Source organism: Panthera uncia, chromosome X (assembly GCF_023721935.1).
Source record: "Panthera uncia isolate 11264 chromosome X, Puncia_PCG_1.0, whole genome shotgun sequence".
NCBI lineage: Eukaryota > Metazoa > Chordata > Mammalia > Carnivora > Felidae > Panthera > Panthera uncia.
In genome coordinates, this window is record NC_064817.1 from 25,571,736 (window position 1) to 25,592,844 (window position 21,109).

Below are 21,109 nucleotides of genomic sequence, written 5' to 3' on the forward strand. Positions count from 1 at the left end.
AGACTCTCTCCCCTCCCGGCACCTTAGTAACCATGGGGGTCCCTGCTGGAGAGAGATTTTTTTTCTCCTCCCCCCGTACCCTCCACTCTCTCAAAACCCAGAGTCCAGAAGCCACTGCCCACAGAGGTCTCAAGCACCAATCCCCTACCCACCTGCCTGCACGGGAGCTAACGCAACAAACTCGAGTTGCCCGTTTTTGTTTTCAATTTCTGAAACACAAAAAAGGAACCTGCGGCTTAAGAAGGTAACTTACAAACTGGAAGCAGCTCCTGACGCTCGGCTCGATGTTACTGCCCCCGAAGGATGCGACTTCACCCAACTGCCTCGGGATCTGGATAGAGTCGTGCAGGAGGAGGCCCAGCCTGCGCTGGTCACAAAATCCTGTGGAGCTTGCCACTTGCTTGAAAAGGTCTACGAATGGAAGACGAGAAGTTCAACAACCAAGAAGCAGCATCGAGCGGATGCGAGCAAAACCTCCCAACCCTGATCCCGGTACTCATTATTAACAGGAGCCCCTGATTCCACAGAGAGCGGTTCCTTCTAATTCATGTGAATCCGGACATTTACTATTTTTATGGATCAAGTTAATCATCACTGTGTATATACAAAATGTGACAGCTTTTAAATAAGCTACGGCCCTGCGAGAAATGCAAGTTTACATACAGTTTTGACAACTGAATTTTTCCTAAGCCCAAACATAGCCCTCTGGGAGATATTTTATATATAAGACATAACCACTGTCAGAAAATAAATATCTTAGCAGAAAGAACCACGTAACTGGTCCAAAGCACCATCCCCTTTGGACATCAGAGATTCAAAATTGTACCCAAATTGGAACTTCTTTATGAAGTCCTAAGATCATGGAGTTTCTTGTATGTGTTCCCAAAGGAGGCTGTACGTATTGGTAAATTAGCGCCCATCACTCAATACGGTCATTGTTTTAATGGACGTCTATCTTTTTGGCTGAAGAACAATAATCCCCCTTGAGGGCAGGGACCGTGTTTGGTCAGCCATGTGCCACAAGCATCACGGAATGAGGGACCAAACCCGATGCCTGCAACGTATGTTCTGTTCTCAGAAATAAGATCATTTTCATCAGACCCGGTATTCGGAGAAAAGCTGCCAACGAAAGCAAATTCAAGGAAGCCTTTCCTTTTCATGAAGCACATGTTAAGCTCTAAGTAATGGAATATTTTAACCAAGTATCAAAGATGGCACCCACAGCCTTTTACCATCTCTCCAATACACACGGATTTTTTTTTTCAAAATTATGAATTATTTTCACGTATCCCACTTTTTTTTTTTTAATTTTTTTTTTGACGTTTATTTATTTTTGAGACAGAGAGAGACACAGCATGAACGCGGGAGGGGCCGAGAGAGAGGGAGACACAGAATCGGAAGCAGGCTCCGGGCTCTGGGCCGTCAGCCCAGAGCCCGACGCGGGGCTCGAACTCGCGGACCGCGAGATCGTGACCTGAGCTGAAGTCGGACGCTTAACCGACTGAGCCACCCAGGCGCCCCACGTATCCCACTTTAAAGTTAGTATTTTTGCTTCTGCAGCCTTAAAATATGTTCCCTCTGAGTTATCTGACACACAGGCTCAAAGCACCCTTTGGTATTACGCTGTGCCATTGCTATACCACTGATAAGGTTAGATCTTAAACTCACCCGTAACTCCACTGTTTAAAGGGGAAAAACCCATAGACATACTCTACTGTATCCAAAATACCTTTTTTAAATGGTTAATGAAAGCCGTTGGGCTATTTTTCTTTGGATCGGGGGATAAAAAAAACCTGAAGCGGAACTACATAAAAGTGAGAGCTTAAGAGGGCTCGTGTATTTTTTGTGGCTTCCTCCTGGGGCGAAATGAGTGGTTTTGGAGAAATTCAATCTCTTTTATCTCCTGCCCATCCTTAAACTCAGCACATCTCATCCCTGCGTGGCTAGGCCTTAGGGGAAAAGACAAATGACAGGACAGGCTCGGTTTGCTTAACGTTCCCACCATAAAGACTTCTTACAAGCATATAAAGGGCGAAAACCAAGTACAGTCTCTCACAGTGGGAACGGATGGTTGTTTAGTCACCACGACCATTTTTTCTCCTCTAGCATTTGCTTTTAATTTGGATGCACCAGATTGAAGCCGAAGAACCCAAGAGCTAACCAGAAGGAAATTCTATAAGGTGATATTTACCCTGTAAGAAACGGCACGCTATCAGTTTCTCAAGTAATAAAATGGAAGTCACGTCACAGATCTGGAGATGTCTGTACAACTTGCCGTAAGATGATTATAAAATAAACAATGTTTCTTGAACACGAATGCCAGAGAGCACTCTTTAAATAAGAATCCAAAGCGTCAGCAAGTGTACAGGTTAAACCTTCGCATTCTTTTTTGTGACTCCGGCGAAGGGGTTAGGAAATCAGACTTTATCCTCTAGGAACATGTGTTTTATTCGGACACAGTCAATGTAATGTAAAATCATACTTGGACGGGAGAAGTTAATCCTCATTCTCTATTGAAATACCTGCAATGGAATGTGTGACAGGGAAGGGCACAAATCAAGGCTGGGGACTCTCAAAGCAGTTCTACATCTTATGGGAGGAACCTACTGTCAAATAAGAACACCAGTCATTCCCCGTCTAAAACTGGGGTAATTAGGCAACGTTAATAAAAGAAGAGAGTTAACACACATGACTTACATCTGTACTTGTCTTCCAAATGCGCTTTACACAGAGAAATGATGCCAGTTTTAAAAGACAGGACTCGGATCCTCCCGGTTCGTCCCCTATTATGAATAATCAGACCAAAAAAGAAAACAAACAAACAAAAAAACCCATTACCGACACGTTACTAGATGGTAAACACTTCTTAAGAAAAAAAGCCTTGGACGTGGGAACTCTAGCGACCACGGTTTTAGGAACCCAATCGTCTTGGTAAGATTTGCTGACAGCTTTTCGGTTCATCATCTCTTTCTCTTCATTATCTTCCTTACCTGTTCGGCTGAGGGCCTAGAATGCAATGGAAATCTGACCACTTTGACCAAAGAACGATGACCAAGTCTGCAATTCTTAAAAGCCCTTACTTGAATTGTAACAGTGGCTCTACATAAAAAGGATAAAAAAAATTATCCTTCTATTCAATGGAGAGTCACCTGGGTTTAGGTTGGTCAGTGGAAGAATTCCCGCTGCGCACTTAAGTTATTTTGGCCACGGAACCACATTGCCTGTTGTGGTTACGAAAGCCAAAGAAATACCAGCAACTGACTTGCTGTGCCCTCTTGAACACTCTTAGATTTGGATCAGACTGCCCCTCGTTGAGAAGAAAATCGCTCACGTCAGGCCACATGACACATAATACAAAATATGTACGTTTATCTCCCTAAGAAAAATACAATATCCTCTATTAGAGAACAATCAAATGTATGATCTTAAAGAGCAATTTTAAAAACAACCTACCGCTGGATCAATGTTTGAAATATATTTACACTTTCGTTTTACACAGAAAGCTGAAATAAAGCATTCCACATGACAAACTTAAAATGGTTCATTTTATCCATGGGGGAAAAATGATCCCGAAGAATGAAAAATTTTTCCTTCTGTAGAGAATGATTTTCAATAATTGGCACCTTTTATTTTGTTATGGAAAGAAAGTAAACCTTGGATGGTGGTTAAAAAGAGAAGGAGAGAGGGACTGTGGCGTAATTCTCCCATCTAGCACTGCAAAACTACAAAGGATAGGTCCCAACTGGGGTGATTTTTGGTGAACAATATGCTCAACTTTTCACTGGTATAGCTGCCTAAAACCCTTGGCCGAAGAGAAATCCGGGAACTTAAGGCGTTAACACAATTACCATGCTTGAAGATTTTCTCCTTGTGCCCCTCTTTAAAAAAGGCAAATCAAAGTTTTAATGAATAAACTTCATGAACTCTAACTCAGGTCTTCAAGCGATTAAAACTGTCCCCAAGTAATTTTGAGACAGGTGGAAGGGACCGTATATACACTCAGAATCCATTCATACGTCATCTACAAAGAACACGGTACCAAAATAAACGGGCGGGAACAACTGAGTACGAACCCTTATCAGAGACAAATTTAAGTGTAATCCACAATCAAAAGCCGGTATGTTCAAGGGCTCGGTAAATAATGATCAGAATTACACAGCCAGATGGTCTTGGAATTCAAAAAGCACTACCTTATCACAACGACAAAGAAAGAGGTGTACGTCTTAATCACAGACGTGGCAAAAATCTACGACAAAAGCAAAAGGCAAAATAGTTGATATGCAACTCCTTTCGGAAAGCCTTCCCCGATTTCCAACTGGGGAATATGTCCTTGTTTGCATGTGAAATGAGGCATGTAATCACTGGGAGGTCCAAGAAGAATTCGGTCAAAATGAAGACCAATTCTGCCGGCTGCCTTCGTCAACTTTCTTCATTAAGCTCAAGACAAAAACTAGAACCGGGGATACCTCAATGTGGGCAATCCGAAGCAACAAGAAAACCAAGTCCTCTCTAAGAGAATGATCAACTGGAGATGCCAAATGGAAACCTGGACAGTGTCATAAGGCCTCCTCAGTTTGAGGAGCCCCGTTTGCTCCATGAAGGGCTCACTCTCATTTTTTTTGGCTCATCAATTCACAGCGTTCTGCAAAAACCTCCGGGGTGTGAGCGAACACTATTCCGATCTGGTGACAGGTGCGTCAGCGTCTCCAGGAGCACATCCATTTCTGCCAGTGAGTGGGAGCCGCTCCCGAAGTGGATGGAAGAATTCAAATTACACGGGCAAGAAAAGGCTACACACTGACTCATTCTACTATTTGAAAAATGAGCGTCTCCGGGTTTTGTTTGTTTTCTGAGAGCCACGCACATTCTAGCTCTTACGACCCAGTTCATCAAAATATGTTTCAGCTTCAACAAACGCAAACCTGATGTATCACAGGGACAGCATTAGGTCACGGGGCTTCATGAACCTCTCATCCTGAGGACAGGATTTCCAGACTGGGGCCCCTGTTGTGATGCTAATTACACTGGCCATACGTACGTGTCATAGACATTCAGCAGCCAATTGAGACACATATCCACGCAGAGAGGGACGTTGACCAGATTGTTGTGCTCTTGTTCCAGGCGATCATAGATAGTGGTCAGACAATTTATGACCTGCAGGATGTCCATGGGCTGGTCATTTTGCTTGAGGTTGTGCTGGTCCAAGGCATCGCATGCAGCTGACAGGCTCAAGAGATCCACTGCAAAAGCCACATAAAATCACAAGTGATTCCGAGGGGGGAAATCCTCCTTTTTCCCTTTCCTTTGAAAATCCTGTTCAGGTTATTTCGCACCCTTGAGTGTACACCTAACCTGAACCCTACCCTCTTTCAAAATGGCTTATCTTCACCCCGCCCAGCTCGAAGTTTGATGACTGGAGTAGTGGTGATCTGAGGTTATTACGGTTGAATCTCACTGGCACCGGGGGAAGAAGGTGGGTAGGGAGAGTTTCCATTCCTGAAGTACGGGGGTACTGGAGAGTTAAGGGGACCTAGAGTGTTCTATGGGAACAGAGTCATTTGCACATTCTGTATAAGAGAGAATCTGTAGTTTACTAGAGATTTCGAAAGAGTTCCTGACAATACTGTTTCGGCTTTGTATTACAGAAGGTCGGTTTGATTAATCTGTATGGTTAGGGTTGTGTAAACTCTATTTCCAGCTACACATTTATAATCATTAAGCGATTTTTGCCTTGAAATATCGGTCACCTCACCATCGGTCGGCTACTTTAGTATTAGGTGAAAAAACCATCAACTTGACTAAACTTTTCAAAAGGAGAACTAAGTGTACAATCTCTTCAGCTTGTAGACCCGAGGCTCACTTCTTTCTTTCACCTTCAAATTCTATTTTACAGTATCTTTTCAAGTCCTCTAAGAACTTCCTAAGATGGGGGGCTGGGGGGGGGTGCGGTTTCCCTTGGTCAGAAGTGGTATTTAGTCATATGCTGAAAGACAAAAATTTAACGAAAGAGAAACCTCAACCTTGTCCAGCGTCAGCACAGCGCAAGCTTTCCTCCCAAGTGTCACGGGAAGATGCCTTGCAAACAATCGATGGTAATTAAGTACATCTCTCGCCCATCTAGGGGGAGGGGGCAACACAATTGTAAATGTAACTGCAGATAAACATGGACCATCCCAGTCGGTAAAGAGCTTGCCCAGGGCTCAGTGGACGCACATTTAAGGGCCCGAGTGCATTTTACTAGCTATTTGTGGGCGGTTCTAATTAAATGTTAAGGAAAACAAACTGGGGGTAAATCCTCCGTAGGGTCATACCCTACGTGGTGTGCGTTTTTCTCTTTTATGAAAGAAAAACAGTAACCTCTGGAGTTTCCCTGGAAGCAAGAAAGAGGCCTGGTAGGAGAAGCAGGAGGGGATTTTCTCTTCCTTCGCAGTCAGTAAAGCTCTGTGCTCCCAAGCAGTCGGCCTCACGGGCCAGGGACTAGCCCTCACCCTGACAAAGCAAAGGCCCCGCTCCTTTTGTGTTAAAGTACTCTCGAGATAAAGAAATGACCTCTTTACGTGGAAGCCGAGGCCTGATTTAAAGTGGCAGAAAAGAACATAACTCGATTTGAGAGGGAGGCAGGTAGGAAAAAGAAGCAAGAATTAAAAAACTAATAATGCAAGCAGGCAGGAGGCCCCGAGGAGGGAAGGCCCAGCGGGCGACACCGCAAGGGAGACTAGAGAGAGGGACAGAGAGCAAAGACTCCAGCTTTCATCCTCTCTTCCGCATGCTGGACTTCCTCAGAGGGCAAATGCAACAGGCCAGGGAGCGAGAACATTGAGGCAGCTCACCGTTTCCATGAGCGAAAGAGAAGAACGGATTTCTTCCAAACACCAATATTCTCAGCAGGATTCCCTGTCAACTGAAGGAAGCTCTGGGTGGCTTGGAGTTTTTCTACTATTTTCTTGTGACTCTGCCTTAATCATTATAAATGTTTTGCCTTCTACCCAAGGATACACGAACTAACAGGTGGGAACCGTGAGACTCATTTTTGTATCGAGCGTCTAATTTCCTCGCGCGACGGAAGCAAACGGACCAGTAGCCACAGTGCATGAATTTCTTTTCACCGAGTCTCCTCTCATCTCTGTACAGGTGAATGGGTAACACAGAGAACAGAAACTCTGGAGTATAAACAGCTCCAGAGGGGAGCAAGGCAATTGCTCTGAAATAACAGGAGCAGAGATGACATAGTGAGAGAAATACTGTGTGCTGAGCTCTGCTGAAACCAGATGTGGCTCAACATGAGAACAATCCATCACAGAAGACCGGAGAACACATCTCCGCCAAACAAACACATCCAAAAGAACGCCACTTTCATGGGACATTTTTTTTCCCAAGGCTTCTATTTAGGTATCCACAGCCAAGGCTACGGGCTTGAAAAGAGGTGAGAAAATCGATAGGGACAATTTAACTGCCACACAGACATGCACTTAGGTGTTCAAAACGACCGCCTTCAAGAAAACACGGAGATTATTTGATGAGACATTAGACATAATGACTGACTGTTTCTAGAAGCCTCAAAAAACAACCGGCAGACACAATTCTGTGAAACTACGCTTTTACCTCAAACTAGGAATTTCCATTGGGAGATGAATACGTGTACCTTTTAACTAGGGAATGGATTTTAAACCTATATAAAAACGCAAGTCTGTGCTAATACACCCACTCTTTCAAAAATTATTTGTACAGTACAGGATGCTATAGGTTTTGACGCCACTGAGGAAAAAGGGACCATTTGGTGGTGTCCTTCTGCATGAGGGCTGTGGGGTTGAGAGAGGGTGGTGGGGACAGGACCAGCTCTCCGGGACCCTCTCTGCCCTGTAGGAAAAGCAGAAAATGAAGCAGGGGTAGGGGTGAGGGGGGGCCTAAGCACAGGATCCCATTAATGGTTCCTGAGGCTCTGGTTGTGACGAATCGCCCTTTCAACATTCTAGGTTCAATACCTCTAGTCCTTTCTACAAATGCCACAAGTGAGGAGCTGAAGGCCAGATTTTTTTTTTTTTTTTTTTTTTGCCTTTTACTGAACCATAGGCTCAGAAAACTAGAAAGCGCCTTTAGAATCGTTCTGCAGTTGAGAAAACGGAGATCAGAGATCAGAAGACTTGCTCTGGGTATGATAGCAGGACACATGGAGGAACATATGGAAGAATACAGGAGCGCCTGGGTGGCTCAGTTGGTTAAGTGACTTCAGCTCATGATCGCGGTCGTGAGACGGAGCCCTGTATTGGGATTCTCTCCGCGCTTTCTCTGCTTGCGTACTCCCCCTCCCCCGCCTCAAAAAAAAATAAATACACATATAAATGTGTATATATTTATATAAAAAGACATAGCAGAAAGGGAGGCTGCAGAAGGTGCCCGTTTAGACTTTACAGAAAAAGGAAACCATCCCACATTCTCTACCAGTGAGAACAATGGGGAAAAAAAGAAACACGAGAAAGTTGGTTACAATAAGTCCCACGGTGCCCACATTACCCCCAGCTCATTCCACGGGTCGCCCCTGAGACTCTGTGCTAGTGTATAAACCATCCTGTAACCTAACTTGTGCAGAGACAGAAACAGAGGCAGGTAATGGTGGGATAACCGCTGTGTGTCTGCCGGCTCTCACCCCAGAACGAGGCACCTGGGGGAAGAGGAGGCTGTTGCTGACATCATGCCCTTCTAGAAGCAGCTGACGCTTCGGGCTGAAGGACTCTGCAAGCACATCGCTGCCCAGCAAGAAAGTCACTGCACTTTGATGTGGTTATCTGTGCTGTGAGGGTTAATTTCAGAGGCCCTGGCGTTGGCATAACATGTTTTTTTGTTGCTGTTCTGCTCAAAGAGCGACACGATGCAGAGCCTTGATCAAAGCGATGAAAAGAAGCGCCTTACTGCGTTGACGTGCAGCCGTGGGTTACACGTCATCGTTACGGTTCATTGCTCGACGTCACCCTGACCATTTTTATCTGGTTTGGGGACTGGCTATGTGGGAAGAATCGGCTCCGATTACCAGAAGGCTTCTCGAAACCCTGTGTGAGATTCCGCTATGCGCTCCCTGGTTTCCCAAGTGGTCTGGGCGCACAGGGGTGGTTCTCGATGCAAGAGACAAAGGGCGTCCCGGTACCACCTTTACAGAGAGGGCACCTGGAGCTCGCACCTGGCCTCCCCGGGCCCTCTGCTGTGAGGCAGCCTGTGGTTTTGATGCATATCCTGCATGTTGTAGCCTTTTCCAGGGGTGGACTGTAAATTCTGAAGCCCTGTCATGTGGGTTCCGTGAGTCTGCTGAGCAACTGAGCCCCAACTGCCACTCCCAGTGCGATCAGCGTCAGAAGTCAGATTGTTTAGAAGACCCCCCTCCACTCACCCTTAGCTCAAACTATGGCTACAGGATTACTGAAAAAGAAAAAACAAAAACAAAAACAAAAGATGATTGTGAAAAAAAGGGACGAAAACGAACTGTTGATGATGGTGGCCAGGCTACCCTTGATCGCAAGCAGCACCGGCTTTGAAACTGGCTACCGACGTTAGAACTTTCCAGTGCAATCTAGACATGACAGAACCTGAACCTCAGGAGCTCAGAGAAGGGATCAGAGAAGAGCTCAAGGCCACAGCAGGTCTGCTCCAGATTCGGTTCCTTGGAAGCATTAGCAAAGCTCAAGGAAGTTCAGAACCGCCTTCCAGTGAGCTTCACTCTCACTGGCCTGCAGGTGGAGACGTAACCAAAGGAACGTGGGCAACGCGCACTTTGATAAATGGGCTACACCCGTGAGACCACTGGCCCTTAAAAAGATAATTCAAGTGGGGAACACCCACAGGTATTCCCTAATTCACCACATTTTCTCTTTCAATGCCATCCCCAGCAGTCCCTGAACTGGGGCTACAATTAAGGGTCTCAAAGGCTAAGGCTGATAAATTCTGCAAGAGGATATTATGGCTATTACTTGGAACGTTGAGTGTAAGAATTGCACGGGGACTGACGAAAGGGATCACTCCTTCCCCACCCCTCAACTAATTGGGGCTGACTGTCACAAATGTTTCGTTGCCTAGAAACAGGGTAACCCCCTTTTTCTGTACTCATCCACTCTGACCCTTTACCCCTGGGAAGAGATTGAAGGGGCAGCCCGGGCATGCCTTATCTTGCCACCAGCTCAACACGGACTAGCCAAGTGGCTGAACCCAAGGGACATACACCGTGTGGGGGTGGAAGGTCTGGACTAAAATTAACGATGCTGAAGAAAGGGCACGCTGGTGCCGAGAGGAACAAAGCCACACCGTGGGTGTTAAAAAGGGAAAATCTAACATAATGTTGGTGCCTAGAAAGAGGCTTAAAATACGCCCCCTTAGCTATGAGTCAACTCTCTAAAGAATCTGGAGTGGGGAAAAAAAAAAAAGTCAAGAAGTGAACAGGACAGCTGGCCAATCTATCGAACACCCTGGATTCTGACTGCGACCATGAGTCTACGGAGCACTATTAAAATGGCTATGTCTTTTGGTTCTCATTTCACAGGACACATCGGTTATTAAAGACCTGTGTTGAAAAGTATCCTAGGGGAATATTTACCCAGTCAAATCTGGGGAACGCTGATTTATAATAACCTGAAAGAACACTGTGTGGTCATTGCGATGGTAAAGGTTTAATTAAGAAAGGTATTTGCTCTATGGTAGAAGGTTTATATGCTCCGTGTCTCATCTGTCACAATATTACATGTAAAAAACAATAGCTATTTGACCCATTAGTATGTGAGAAAAGCCACAATCGGGCAGAGGGACACTCTGATCACTGAGGAATATTAGTTTAAATTGATGGGCCTGCTTTCCTGTGATGAAAAGCCAGGAATCTGAGGTGGACAGTAATAGAGATTTCTGGGACATATGCCCACCAACATCTATTTAGGAGTGACCACTATTCATATGATGTTAGCCTGGGTGACTCGGTATTTTTTGCATTTTGCATTCATTTCCTACTTAGAGTACAGATGTCAATACACGATGACAACAATGGACCAAAGAGCATGGGACCACATGAAATAAGAGAGAATGAAAGGAGAATTGGGAACTGGGCAAGGAATACCCAGCCAGAGACAATCTGCTTGGAACGGGAAAAGAACGGATGGAAAAGACCTCCCAGTGCAAAGAGAGTACTTGGTGGGCACACAGATCCAGAAGGAAGGTGAAGGATGGCCAGCCTACTAATAACATGAACGGAAACAAAACCACCCTCAGCACCACCGCTCGGGCCAACCACTCTTCCCCTAGCGTGCACCTCACGGGTATCGGAACACGCTGAATAGGACTATGGTATCTCCCCTGTGAGCGAGGGAAGAGAGAGAGGGAGAGAGAGAGGGGAGTCCTGTTAAAGGAGCCCTCTTTGGGGGCACCAGGATCTGTGAAACCACATAAGCGGAGAAAATGAGCTTGGCTCCAGTCCTCAAGATTGTTTTGAATCCTGAAATAACAGAGACCTGGCCTCTAACCCATGTGGATAAGGATGGGTAAGCTACGCTCTCATGGATCCTGGGCGTCTTTGTTAGCAACTGAACCCTGTCGCAGGCCACCCAGGGTGCCCTCTCCAAAGGTGAGGCGCATCCACCAAGAAGGGAGCAAAATCTTTCACCTGCTTCATCGTGGTGAGGCTGAGTCTGGCAGCTGTGACTTGATTCAGACAACTCCAGGCTGTACAAAATCTCTCCGCTACGTGATTCAGTTGCCGAACAGAAGCAAATTGTTGTCGATTTCTTGTTTGCAGAATATTTGTCACATTTATCAACTGCAGTATATTTAGCCTTATGGTCTGGGCTCTCTCCAACCCACCACACGCTAATCAACTAATACGTGTGCTTTGTTAAGCGCCTTGTTTTCTTACTGCTCTTAGAAGTTGGCTATATTTTTAATTTTAGAAGCCACACACCTAAAGGATGTCACGAGAACAAAAGACTGAGAAGAAGCTTAGATGATCTTCTTCCGAACTTTCGGGGGGGGGGGGGGTATCGGCCGTATGAACCAGCTTATAAGTCCCTCTTACCAAGATTTTCTCTTTGTCTCTGCTTTTCCTTCGAGTTTAATTTTCATTCACAGTGCGTCGAAAGGCACTATGGAGTCATGCAACATTAAACCGATTACAAACTGGGGACACTATACGCCGATGGTGAAGCTCCCAACTTAAACAGCAAATGCTCTATGGTGGATACAAGTGTGTTATTCGGGTTTCTGCAATATTGGCGCTTTGATAATAAAGTGAAAAAACATCTAAGACCAAGTGCTTTAATGGAGGTAGCACTGCCTATTTCCTAAGGCATCAGTAATTCCAACTCTTCACTGGCATCAGGAGATCCCTGAGATAACACCGTTAATTTTCATTAAAGCAAAAGTTGGCAGAAGCGACCTCTGGTTGGAAAAGCTAGCCGGGACAAGTTTTATTTGCCTGTTCCGCAGACAGTAGCCCTTTCTCATGGCTTTCCAGGCACAGAGATGACAGCACGGTAGGAAGATGAACCTAAGCGAACAGCGAGTGAAGAGGCCACGTATGAGAATCCAGCACTTAACTGAGATAAATACACCCTCGTCGGGCTATCCCGCAACCTTTTTCAAAGAGGATAAAAGTCGCGCTCAGAAAGGACAGGCTGAGAGTTTCAAATCTGTTTACAAGCGGAAAGTCCACATCCGACACTCGGAGCTTAACTTCACTACGAGGTTATAACCTCAAGCGGCCGGACTTTTTTCTAGTATCAAATTCCCCCACTTTCCCAGCATTTATTGGAAATTCTGACATATGTTGAAGTGACAGAAAATGGGACATATTTGCGAAGAGAATCATGATTTAACAGGAGAAGCGCAGACTGCCTAAATCCGAGGTACGAAGCGACATCACGGAAAGAGACGGTCAGAATGAGGTTTCCCATCTCGTCTATTGTGGGGCCTTTTCAGAGTGTGACTTTCAGGACCTCCCAGAAATATACTATATACTATAAAACCTTTAGAGTAACAGGTTCATAATTATCCCTTTACCAATGGAAAGCATTACCTCTTTCCAGCTATGGTACATTAACAGGTCCCGGAGGAAATCCCAGGCCTGGGGAGCCCTTTAAAAAACCACTTAAACTTGGCAGCTACGTAGCTGAAAAGTGACAGCTTCAGACTATAAGCTACAAGGAAATGGAAGCGTCAATTTACTTCTGTTCATGCATCCATTCCAGGAAAAAACATCTTGAATCGTACTGTGTGCCAGGCTTCGTGCTAAGCACCGGAGAGGCCCAGATAAAGAGGAACACAGACGCTCTCCTGCCAGGGGAATTCACTTCTGGGACAGTTCTTCCTCATCTCTGGGGACCAAGCCACACGCCAGCGACGCTCCTGGACCGCCTGCTAGAGCCTCTGCAGACCCCAGGGTCAGGCGCCTTCATTTCTGAAGACTCAGCAGCCCAGGTTCACAGCTCTCTCTTCCCCAGTCCTGGCCCCCCTCCGGAAGACCCCAACATGGGCGGGGCTGACGTGTCGGCCCTTCTTGCCTCACCTCCCTGCGTTCCTGTTTCATCTCCATGCAAGTTCACATCTACTCGACCCACTCAGACGGTCACAGCCTGGACCTAGTCACCTGGACTTGTTCCACAGTGTTTAGCTATGCTCCTCTCCGACCACAGCCTCTCGGCCTTCCAGGGACTTCCACACCAGCTCTTCCTCGAGCGCCCCCAACGGTCAGCCTCTCGATCCTTCTCCCTCCCGATGACCAGCTTGCACGTGAATTCACGGCTCCTCTGCCCCAACGTGGCCTCGACAGACATCCCTTCAACCACTGAATCGTTCTTTTGCCCAAATCCTCACTGCTCTTGCCCAGCTGTCCTCTGCCCACCTGGGCTGGACCCACCCGGCCCCCGAGTACTGAGTGAGCCCGGACAAAGGCCACAGCCGTGCGGACGGCTACCGGGGCAGAACACTGAGCAGACTGGGCTCCTAATGCTGCTGCTCACATTGGCCCCCTTCTCGCCAATGCTCCAGAACCGGGAACCCACCCACAACCCTCTCGCTTTCGGCTCCCCATCGCAGCAGGGAAGTCGGTCTTCCCGCAGAAAACAAACCTCTACGTGGCTTCCCACAGCTTCCCCCCGCTGGGTCTCCTTAGCTACCCGGACCTGCACAGATCCCTTCCTCGCCGCCCCCCATTACAGCAGCAGAGAGGTGCCCATTCCTTCTCTTGGATCCCACGTTACCTCCCCTAGGCTCCCAGAACTCCCATTGTTTCTTATCTCATCCTCGCCTCTCCTCCTCAGTGAAGTGGACTCGGGGGCACCCGGGTGGCTCAACTGGTTAAGCCTCCAACACTTCTCCGGTCATGATCTCGTAGTTTGTGAGATCGAGCTCCATGCTGGGCTCCGCATGGACCGTGCAGAGCCTCCTGGGGACTCTCTCGCTCTCACTCTCTCTCTCTCAAAATAAATACATATGTAACTAGACTCAAGTGTCTCTCAACTTCTCAGTACATCCACTTCGTGTACTCTGTCCGGACCAGCTAACTACCACCCCTCGTCCTATCTCCTTCAAAGTAAGCGTCTCCAAGAACGGGCCGTGACAACCATCATTTCGTCCCCTTTGCGCGTACTTTTGAGACCGCTTCACCACCTCCCCCACGCTTCTAACAACCTCCCTGGAGCAACCGACCCCTTGTTGCAAAATCCGCGGGGCACTCGTGCCAACCCCATGCTGGCCTCCCATCGACATCGGCCCCCCAGGAGCCGGCCACTTCTTTCCTCCACACCATACACGGCCCTCTCACTCTTGGGATCTTCCTTCTCCCCCGCGGGCCTCGCCTCTGCAGTCCCCTCTGCACACTGTTCGTCCCCTGTCGTAAATACTCTTTTCTCCTCCGTCTACACACTCTCCCTAAACATCTGCAGGCTGATGAGTCCTAAATATTATTTGTCTATTTCTGCTGAGTAGCACAGCTTTACCCCCACCCCCTTCACCGGGCAGGGCCACCGTTCGCCCAAGCGAGCACCTAGCAGCTTCCTTGGGTCCCCTTCACGCACCTGATTAAGTACATCACGAAGGCCTGTCACGTTCACCTCTTAAGTATTTTCTCCATTGTCTCCACTTCTCTCCATTACTCCAGCATCCATTCGGGCCACCATGTTGCCAGTGTAAATTTTTTTTTTTTAACGTTTTTATTTATTTTTGAGACAGAGGGAGACAGAGCTTGAGCAGGGGAGGGGCAGCGAGAGAGGGAGACACAGAATCCGAAGCAGGCTCCAGGCTCCGAGCCGTCAGCCCAGAGCCCCGCGCGGGGCTAGAACTCACGGACCGCGAGATCGTGACCTGAGCCGAAGTCGGACGCCTAACCGACTGAGCCACCCAGGCGCCCCAGACCACGTTGCCAGTTTAGAGCACCACAACTGCTCAACCAGTCTCTCTGGTCAGGTGCACGACCCGCTCGGTCGACCCACACTCGACTGCACAGGCACGATGACCTTTTCTAAATGAAAATCCCACCGTGTCATCCCCTTGCGTGGCTCCCCACTAACCTCTAAGCTCCACATAAGTTTCAAAAGCCTTTCACCATCTGCCCCCCACCTGGGTCTCCGGCCAAATGTTTCACCATAGCCCCTTCCTGGGACTCTAGGCTTCAGCCAGGCTCCAGTGTGTTCAGTTCCTGAATACAGCAGCACACGCTACTCCTTCCAACTCGAACACTCCTAGAGCAAGCGGGACGAATCCTTCTGGACTCACAGAGCTTAGCCACCATTTCCTCAAGCAAAAGCTCACCCCCACAACTAGCTGTTCTCACAGTACCCCGAGTCTACTGTCACATAACGAAAGACAGGACTTTGAAACTGTCTCTTCACTATTCCTCAAGGTGCCCATCAAGTGTGCAACTAGAAACGGGACCGCGCGGTTTTGTTTTGTTTTTTTCTTTTACCAGTTGTGCCCCTTCTCGATGATCTTCTATTCATTCACCTATGTCTCCAGACTCTCATGGACCCCCTGGGTCTCCCTCATTAGGCTACGAGTGCCATCCAGGTAGGGCCCGTGCCTGTCTCTCCCATGGTTCTATCATCAGTGCACACGGGCCCTCCAACAATATATTCTACCTCACCTTGATGACAGCGGAGAGGTATAAATAAACTAGGAGACGAAGACACAGAGCCGTATGACAGGCCACGATTTCCCCACGGACGTGGATACTCAGCAGAAGCAGAGAAACTAGCCCATCGTCTGGGTCTTTATCATCACATCATTCATCGGAACATTAGCAGTCAAGCTAATAATCTACTCACACCTACAAAATGCGGCGGGGCTAATGCAGGTATTGACCTTCTACTACGACACACCGTTTAGAAGAAGGAGAAACAAAGGCAGAAGAGGGAGAGAGATTTCAAGGTTCAGAAAGGTAACCCTGGATGCCAGTGTCACTAGCTGGGACCAGAACGTACAAACACCTTGTCCAATCAAGGAACGGTGACACAGGAGAGACTCTAGATAATATCACAAAGTAGTCTAGGGGCACATTAGGCCACAGACACCTTACTAAAGGGAAATCTATGTTGCAGCTGGACGTGTGATAGCTATTTCTCCCCCTCTGCAAGTGAAAATACCCCTGGTCCCACTTTTTTTTTTTTTTTTAAAGCCAAGACGAACGTCAAGTGTTCCAAGCACTGGTTAATACTCACAGCAAAGGGCCTTCTGCAGTCTTCGGAGTTTCATGGCGGTCCTATAAGCTGAGAACCTGACATTATTCAGGTCAGCTGGGGAAAAAAGAGACAAAAGAGAGAGCGTTTTGTTATTTCATCAGAAAGCACAAAAGCTCCCAATGTTTCGGAAACAACAACAGTAACACAGAGAAAAAAATCTTTTGTATATCCCCCAAATTTAAAAATTCTAGCGCGGTGCTTGGGTGGCTCAGTCGGTTAAGCGTCCAACTTTGACCATGATCTCTTGTGGGTGGGGGAGGTACGAGCCCCAAGTTGGGCTCTGTGCGGAGAGCTGAGAGCCTGGAGCCTGCTTCTGATTCTGTGTCTCCCTCTCTCTCTGCCCCTCCCCTGCTCACACACTGAATAATGTGTTTACTGAATAAAAACATTGAAAAAACATTTTTAAAACTTCTGTCAATGCGAGAAAAGCAAAAAAAACCCCAAAAATGTCTTTTTGCTGTCTGACAATCAGGAAAGCTAAGTTCTGTGAAGGACTCCAGTGGCAGAGCCCCCGCAGGGCATTCATTCATGTAGTCCTTATTCCTAAAAGGGAACAGACACACAGGGAGTCTTTTTCTTCTGGACTATAACCTCGGTTCTACTGGAGTGGATCTTGGCTACACAATTAAAAGAGAACAAGCAATCTATTTTTGAAATAGCTATTAGAACTTAGCAAACAATCAAGGGGCGATGCAATACTTTTTTGAGTTTTTTTTTTTTCTTCAGAAGTGTATCGGGGCGCCTGGGTGGCTCAGTCAGTTGAGTGTCCGATTTGGGCTCAGGTCATGATCTCACGGCTCGTGGGTTCGAGCCCCACGTCGGGCTCTGTGCTGACAGCTCAGAGCCTGGAGCCTGCTTCGGATTCTGTATCTCCCTCTCTCTCTCTCACTCCCCCTCCCCTGCTCATGCTATCTCTGTCTCTCAAAAATAAAAATTTTTTTAAGTATAGGTGACTTTGTTTTCACGGTAATAATTAAAACAACATTTCATTAATGACAATACAGGAGACCTTCTAAAAAAGATAGAAGTTTAAGACAGATCTCGGGTAAATGAAAAGCATGTTTGAAGAATTTAAAAATCACAGTGGGAGAGCTTCAGGCTTGAAAGGATGAATACTGGGTTTATTTATATGATGATTTTTTGTCTAAGTTTTTATCTGAATTCCAGGTAGTTAACAAACAGCGCAAGATCAGTTTCGGGTGTGGAACATGGTGATTCATAGCTCATATACACGACCCAGGGCCCTTCACAGCAAGAGCCCTGCTTAATCCCCATCACCCATTTAATATCATACTTTCTTCTGATGATCAAAGTTACACATGCTCACTGTGGACAACTTGGACATTAAAGAAAAATTTACAATCAAGTAAGCAAATCACCGATAATCCCCTTACCCAAAGATACGCACTGTTAACCTTTCAAGAATTTCTTAGTGTGTGTGAGTTTGAGATGCATTTTCCAAGATAACTGGGACTAAAGTAAACATTTAGTTTATACTCTGAGGAGCCATCATTCTAATAGTCAGCACAGGTTAACATCTCAGTGATGGAGGCCGACGGTCTATCAGGCCCAACTCACCTTCCCCAGCAGGAGGCTTTACTCAGATAATGCCCTTACTCGAGGGTGTGCAAGCCTTGCACTAAACTGGGCTGTATTTCTTTGCTACCATTTCTGTGTAGGTAGGTTTCACAGAGACAAGGACTTCAAGAGTCCTTGAAGACAAGGACTCTCTCTCCTACTTCTGTCATCTCTCCCAGGGACTTAATATACAACCGCTTTCTGAAAAAGCAGGTCTCCTGCAGCTAGTGAACTGTTGACCGAATGGAGGAACAAACGAACAAAAGAATGAAGGAAGGAAAAAAAAAAAAAACCAGACAATCGAGTGGCACCCATGACACCAATTCTACTTGGGGGTTAGGAGAGGGAAATAATGTAACGCACACCCGAGTCGCCTGGGTCAACATTATCAGCTTCACGGCCTTTGCAGAGACCAAACGGAAAAACCTGAATTGACATGAGGGAGAAGAAAAACGATGTCCGTAATTTACTTTAAAATATTCGGCAGACGGGGAGCCAGGGTGGTTCAGTCGGTTGGGCGTCCGACTTTGGCTCGGGTTAGGAGCTCACGGTTCGTGAGTGCGAGCCCCGAGTCGGGCTCTGGGCTGACAGCTCAGAGCCTGGAGCCTGCTTCGGATTCTGAGTCTCCCCCTCTCATGTTCTGTCTCTCAGTAAAATAAAACATTAAAAAAAAAAAAAAAAGATGTTTAAAATATTCAGCATAAATATCAACACGAATGACAGTACGCTATCCAGGATACGTATACGTATACGTATCCAGGATACGTATACTTATGCAGGATACGTATACTGGCGAGGATTCAGAGCGAGTGGACCTCTTCAGACGCTGCTGGTGGGAATGGAAGATAGTTCAACCACCTCGGGAAACCGGTTGAGTAGTTTCCCATGAAACTGAACACACATCTCTCTTATGGCCCAGATATTCCACTCCTGGAGATTTACCGAAAAGAAAGAAAAGCATGTCCACAAAAAGATGTGTACATGCATGTCCACGGCAGTAGCTAAAATCTTGGCAACAAAGCAACAGGAGAGCGAATAAAGAGACTGTGGCGTAGTCCTGAAGTGCGCCGAGTTTAAAGAAAACCCTCACGTGGCCAGTGCAGCATGACGTACGTACGTGTTAGCTTACGCTGCGACGCAGAGGCGCTCAGCCCTCTGAGTCAGGAATGCACACTCTAGGGGTGGGTGGCTAGCAATTCATCAAAAAGCCTCCCCCCAGAGGTGGCCACTCCAAGTACTTCAGCTATATTTAGCTCCCATCACACCGGGGATTCATTAATTATCCAAATTAACGCTAGATAGGTCTGCGCTGGTGACGTTAGCGGTTTGCGAAACACGAGGACCGCTGGAAAAGGTTTCGAGACACTGGCCGCCCTTCCGTTATCGGGCTCCGAGAAGAATCTAGCAGGCTCTCCACCCAGAGAAATGGTGCCCTAGGCCGGATTCCAAAAGGTCCACCTGCCGGTCACTGAATTGCTGGTGGCGCGAATTCCATCGGACAGTCAACAGAAGCCGGCTGCCGGAGCAGTGGTTCTCCAACTTGAGCCCGCATCACAATTACCTGGGGAGGGCGGCTTTCAAAGTACCACTTCCCGGGCCCGGCTCCCAGATTTTCTTACTCTGTAGATCCGGGGAGGGACTGACAGTACGCATCTCTAACCACTTTCCAGGAGATTCTGACGCTGCCGGTCCCAGGACCACACTTGGAGACCCGCTGTGTCCGAGGGCTGTGGCCAGGCACGGTGAGGCTCTCTCGCCGAGCACGCAAAAAGGCAGGGCTGGGACTTCACGGTGCCTTTTGCATACGCTTTAGTGAGACTGGTTTCCGCCCCGTGGCTAAGCAATGTTCTTTTGTGACAGAGCCTGTTCGGAGACGTGCCTTCGTTATACACTGGTAGGTAGGTCCTAGTTGTCCAAAGCGTCATTCGAGGGTCAACAGCACGACCCGGAGCTTGTCGGAAATGCAGAATCTTTGGCCCCACCCAGATCCACGGATCAGAATCAACACGTTGAACAAGATCCCCAGGTGATCGATTACTCTAATCGTACATTTTAATGAAATCTATTGTTTGGTGTTGTTAAAGGTCAAGTATGTGTTGTCTTTTGTTTTTCCTTTCTCAAGTTCCACTTTGTGGACTTTTAGGAGAATATATGATGACAACTATGACCAATGAACCCAACAATTCACCCCTGGGATCTAGCTGCGGGTCTCTTGTTTATGATGAACACCAGTAAAAAGTACTCAATGTATTAAAAGGGTCTAAACGCGTTCTCCCTCAAAGGCGATTGGTACAGATTCCCTCTCCTCCAAGTGAATTCACTTTTCTCTCCAAAGCTTGTTCTCTGCTCAGGACAACTTGATTCACCTAGGCCCCCCCCCCCCCTTCTGCCCTTCGTGATCTCTCTCTGCTTACATTTTTGGGTGGTCTCAGCCAACGCACGTCTTGGGGCACTAAGCCACAAGACGCTCATTCCCGGCCTCCCCTCGACAAGGGCGTAACACCAGCAGCATGATCACGCTTTCCCCACACGCGGCGGCCCAGACTTCCTTCACACGCTCATGAACGAGCCTCTTTGGCTCTTTTGTAAAATGAGCCACATGGAAACACGGGGACGCCCTTCTTGTCAAGCACACACTACTCCTCCTGTACCACCATCCCGTAGCACTTTCCAAGGAACAGGCCTCCAACTCCAAATTTCCTTTCATTCACTGACTTGCACACAAGTGTCGGGCGTCGACTGCGTCGATCAAACGTCTGGGCAGAAGGCAGTGGCGAAACTTTCTCTTGTTTTTCTCTTCCTTCCTAAGCCTCCTTTACGACTCCCCCTGGACTCAT

At 47.2% G+C, this 21,109-nt stretch overlaps 1 protein-coding gene across 5 annotated transcripts in view; it reads right to left on the reverse strand.

Annotated features, from left to right (window-relative positions):
* The window catches only part of DMD (dystrophin), a 1,998,908-nt gene that overhangs the window by 88,765 nt on the left and 1,889,034 nt on the right, over nt 1-21,109 (reverse strand). For all 5 annotated transcript variants that reach the window (XM_049644566.1, XM_049644563.1, XM_049644565.1 and 2 more), the window contains 4 exons: nt 16,674-16,748; nt 5,039-5,240; nt 2,698-2,783; nt 254-411 (listed from right to left, as the gene is read on the reverse strand). In XM_049644566.1, coding sequence (XP_049500523.1) covers nt 254-411; nt 2,698-2,783; nt 5,039-5,240; nt 16,674-16,748 — 521 coding nt within the window. The remainder of the gene's footprint in view (nt 1-253; nt 412-2,697; nt 2,784-5,038; nt 5,241-16,673; nt 16,749-21,109) is intronic.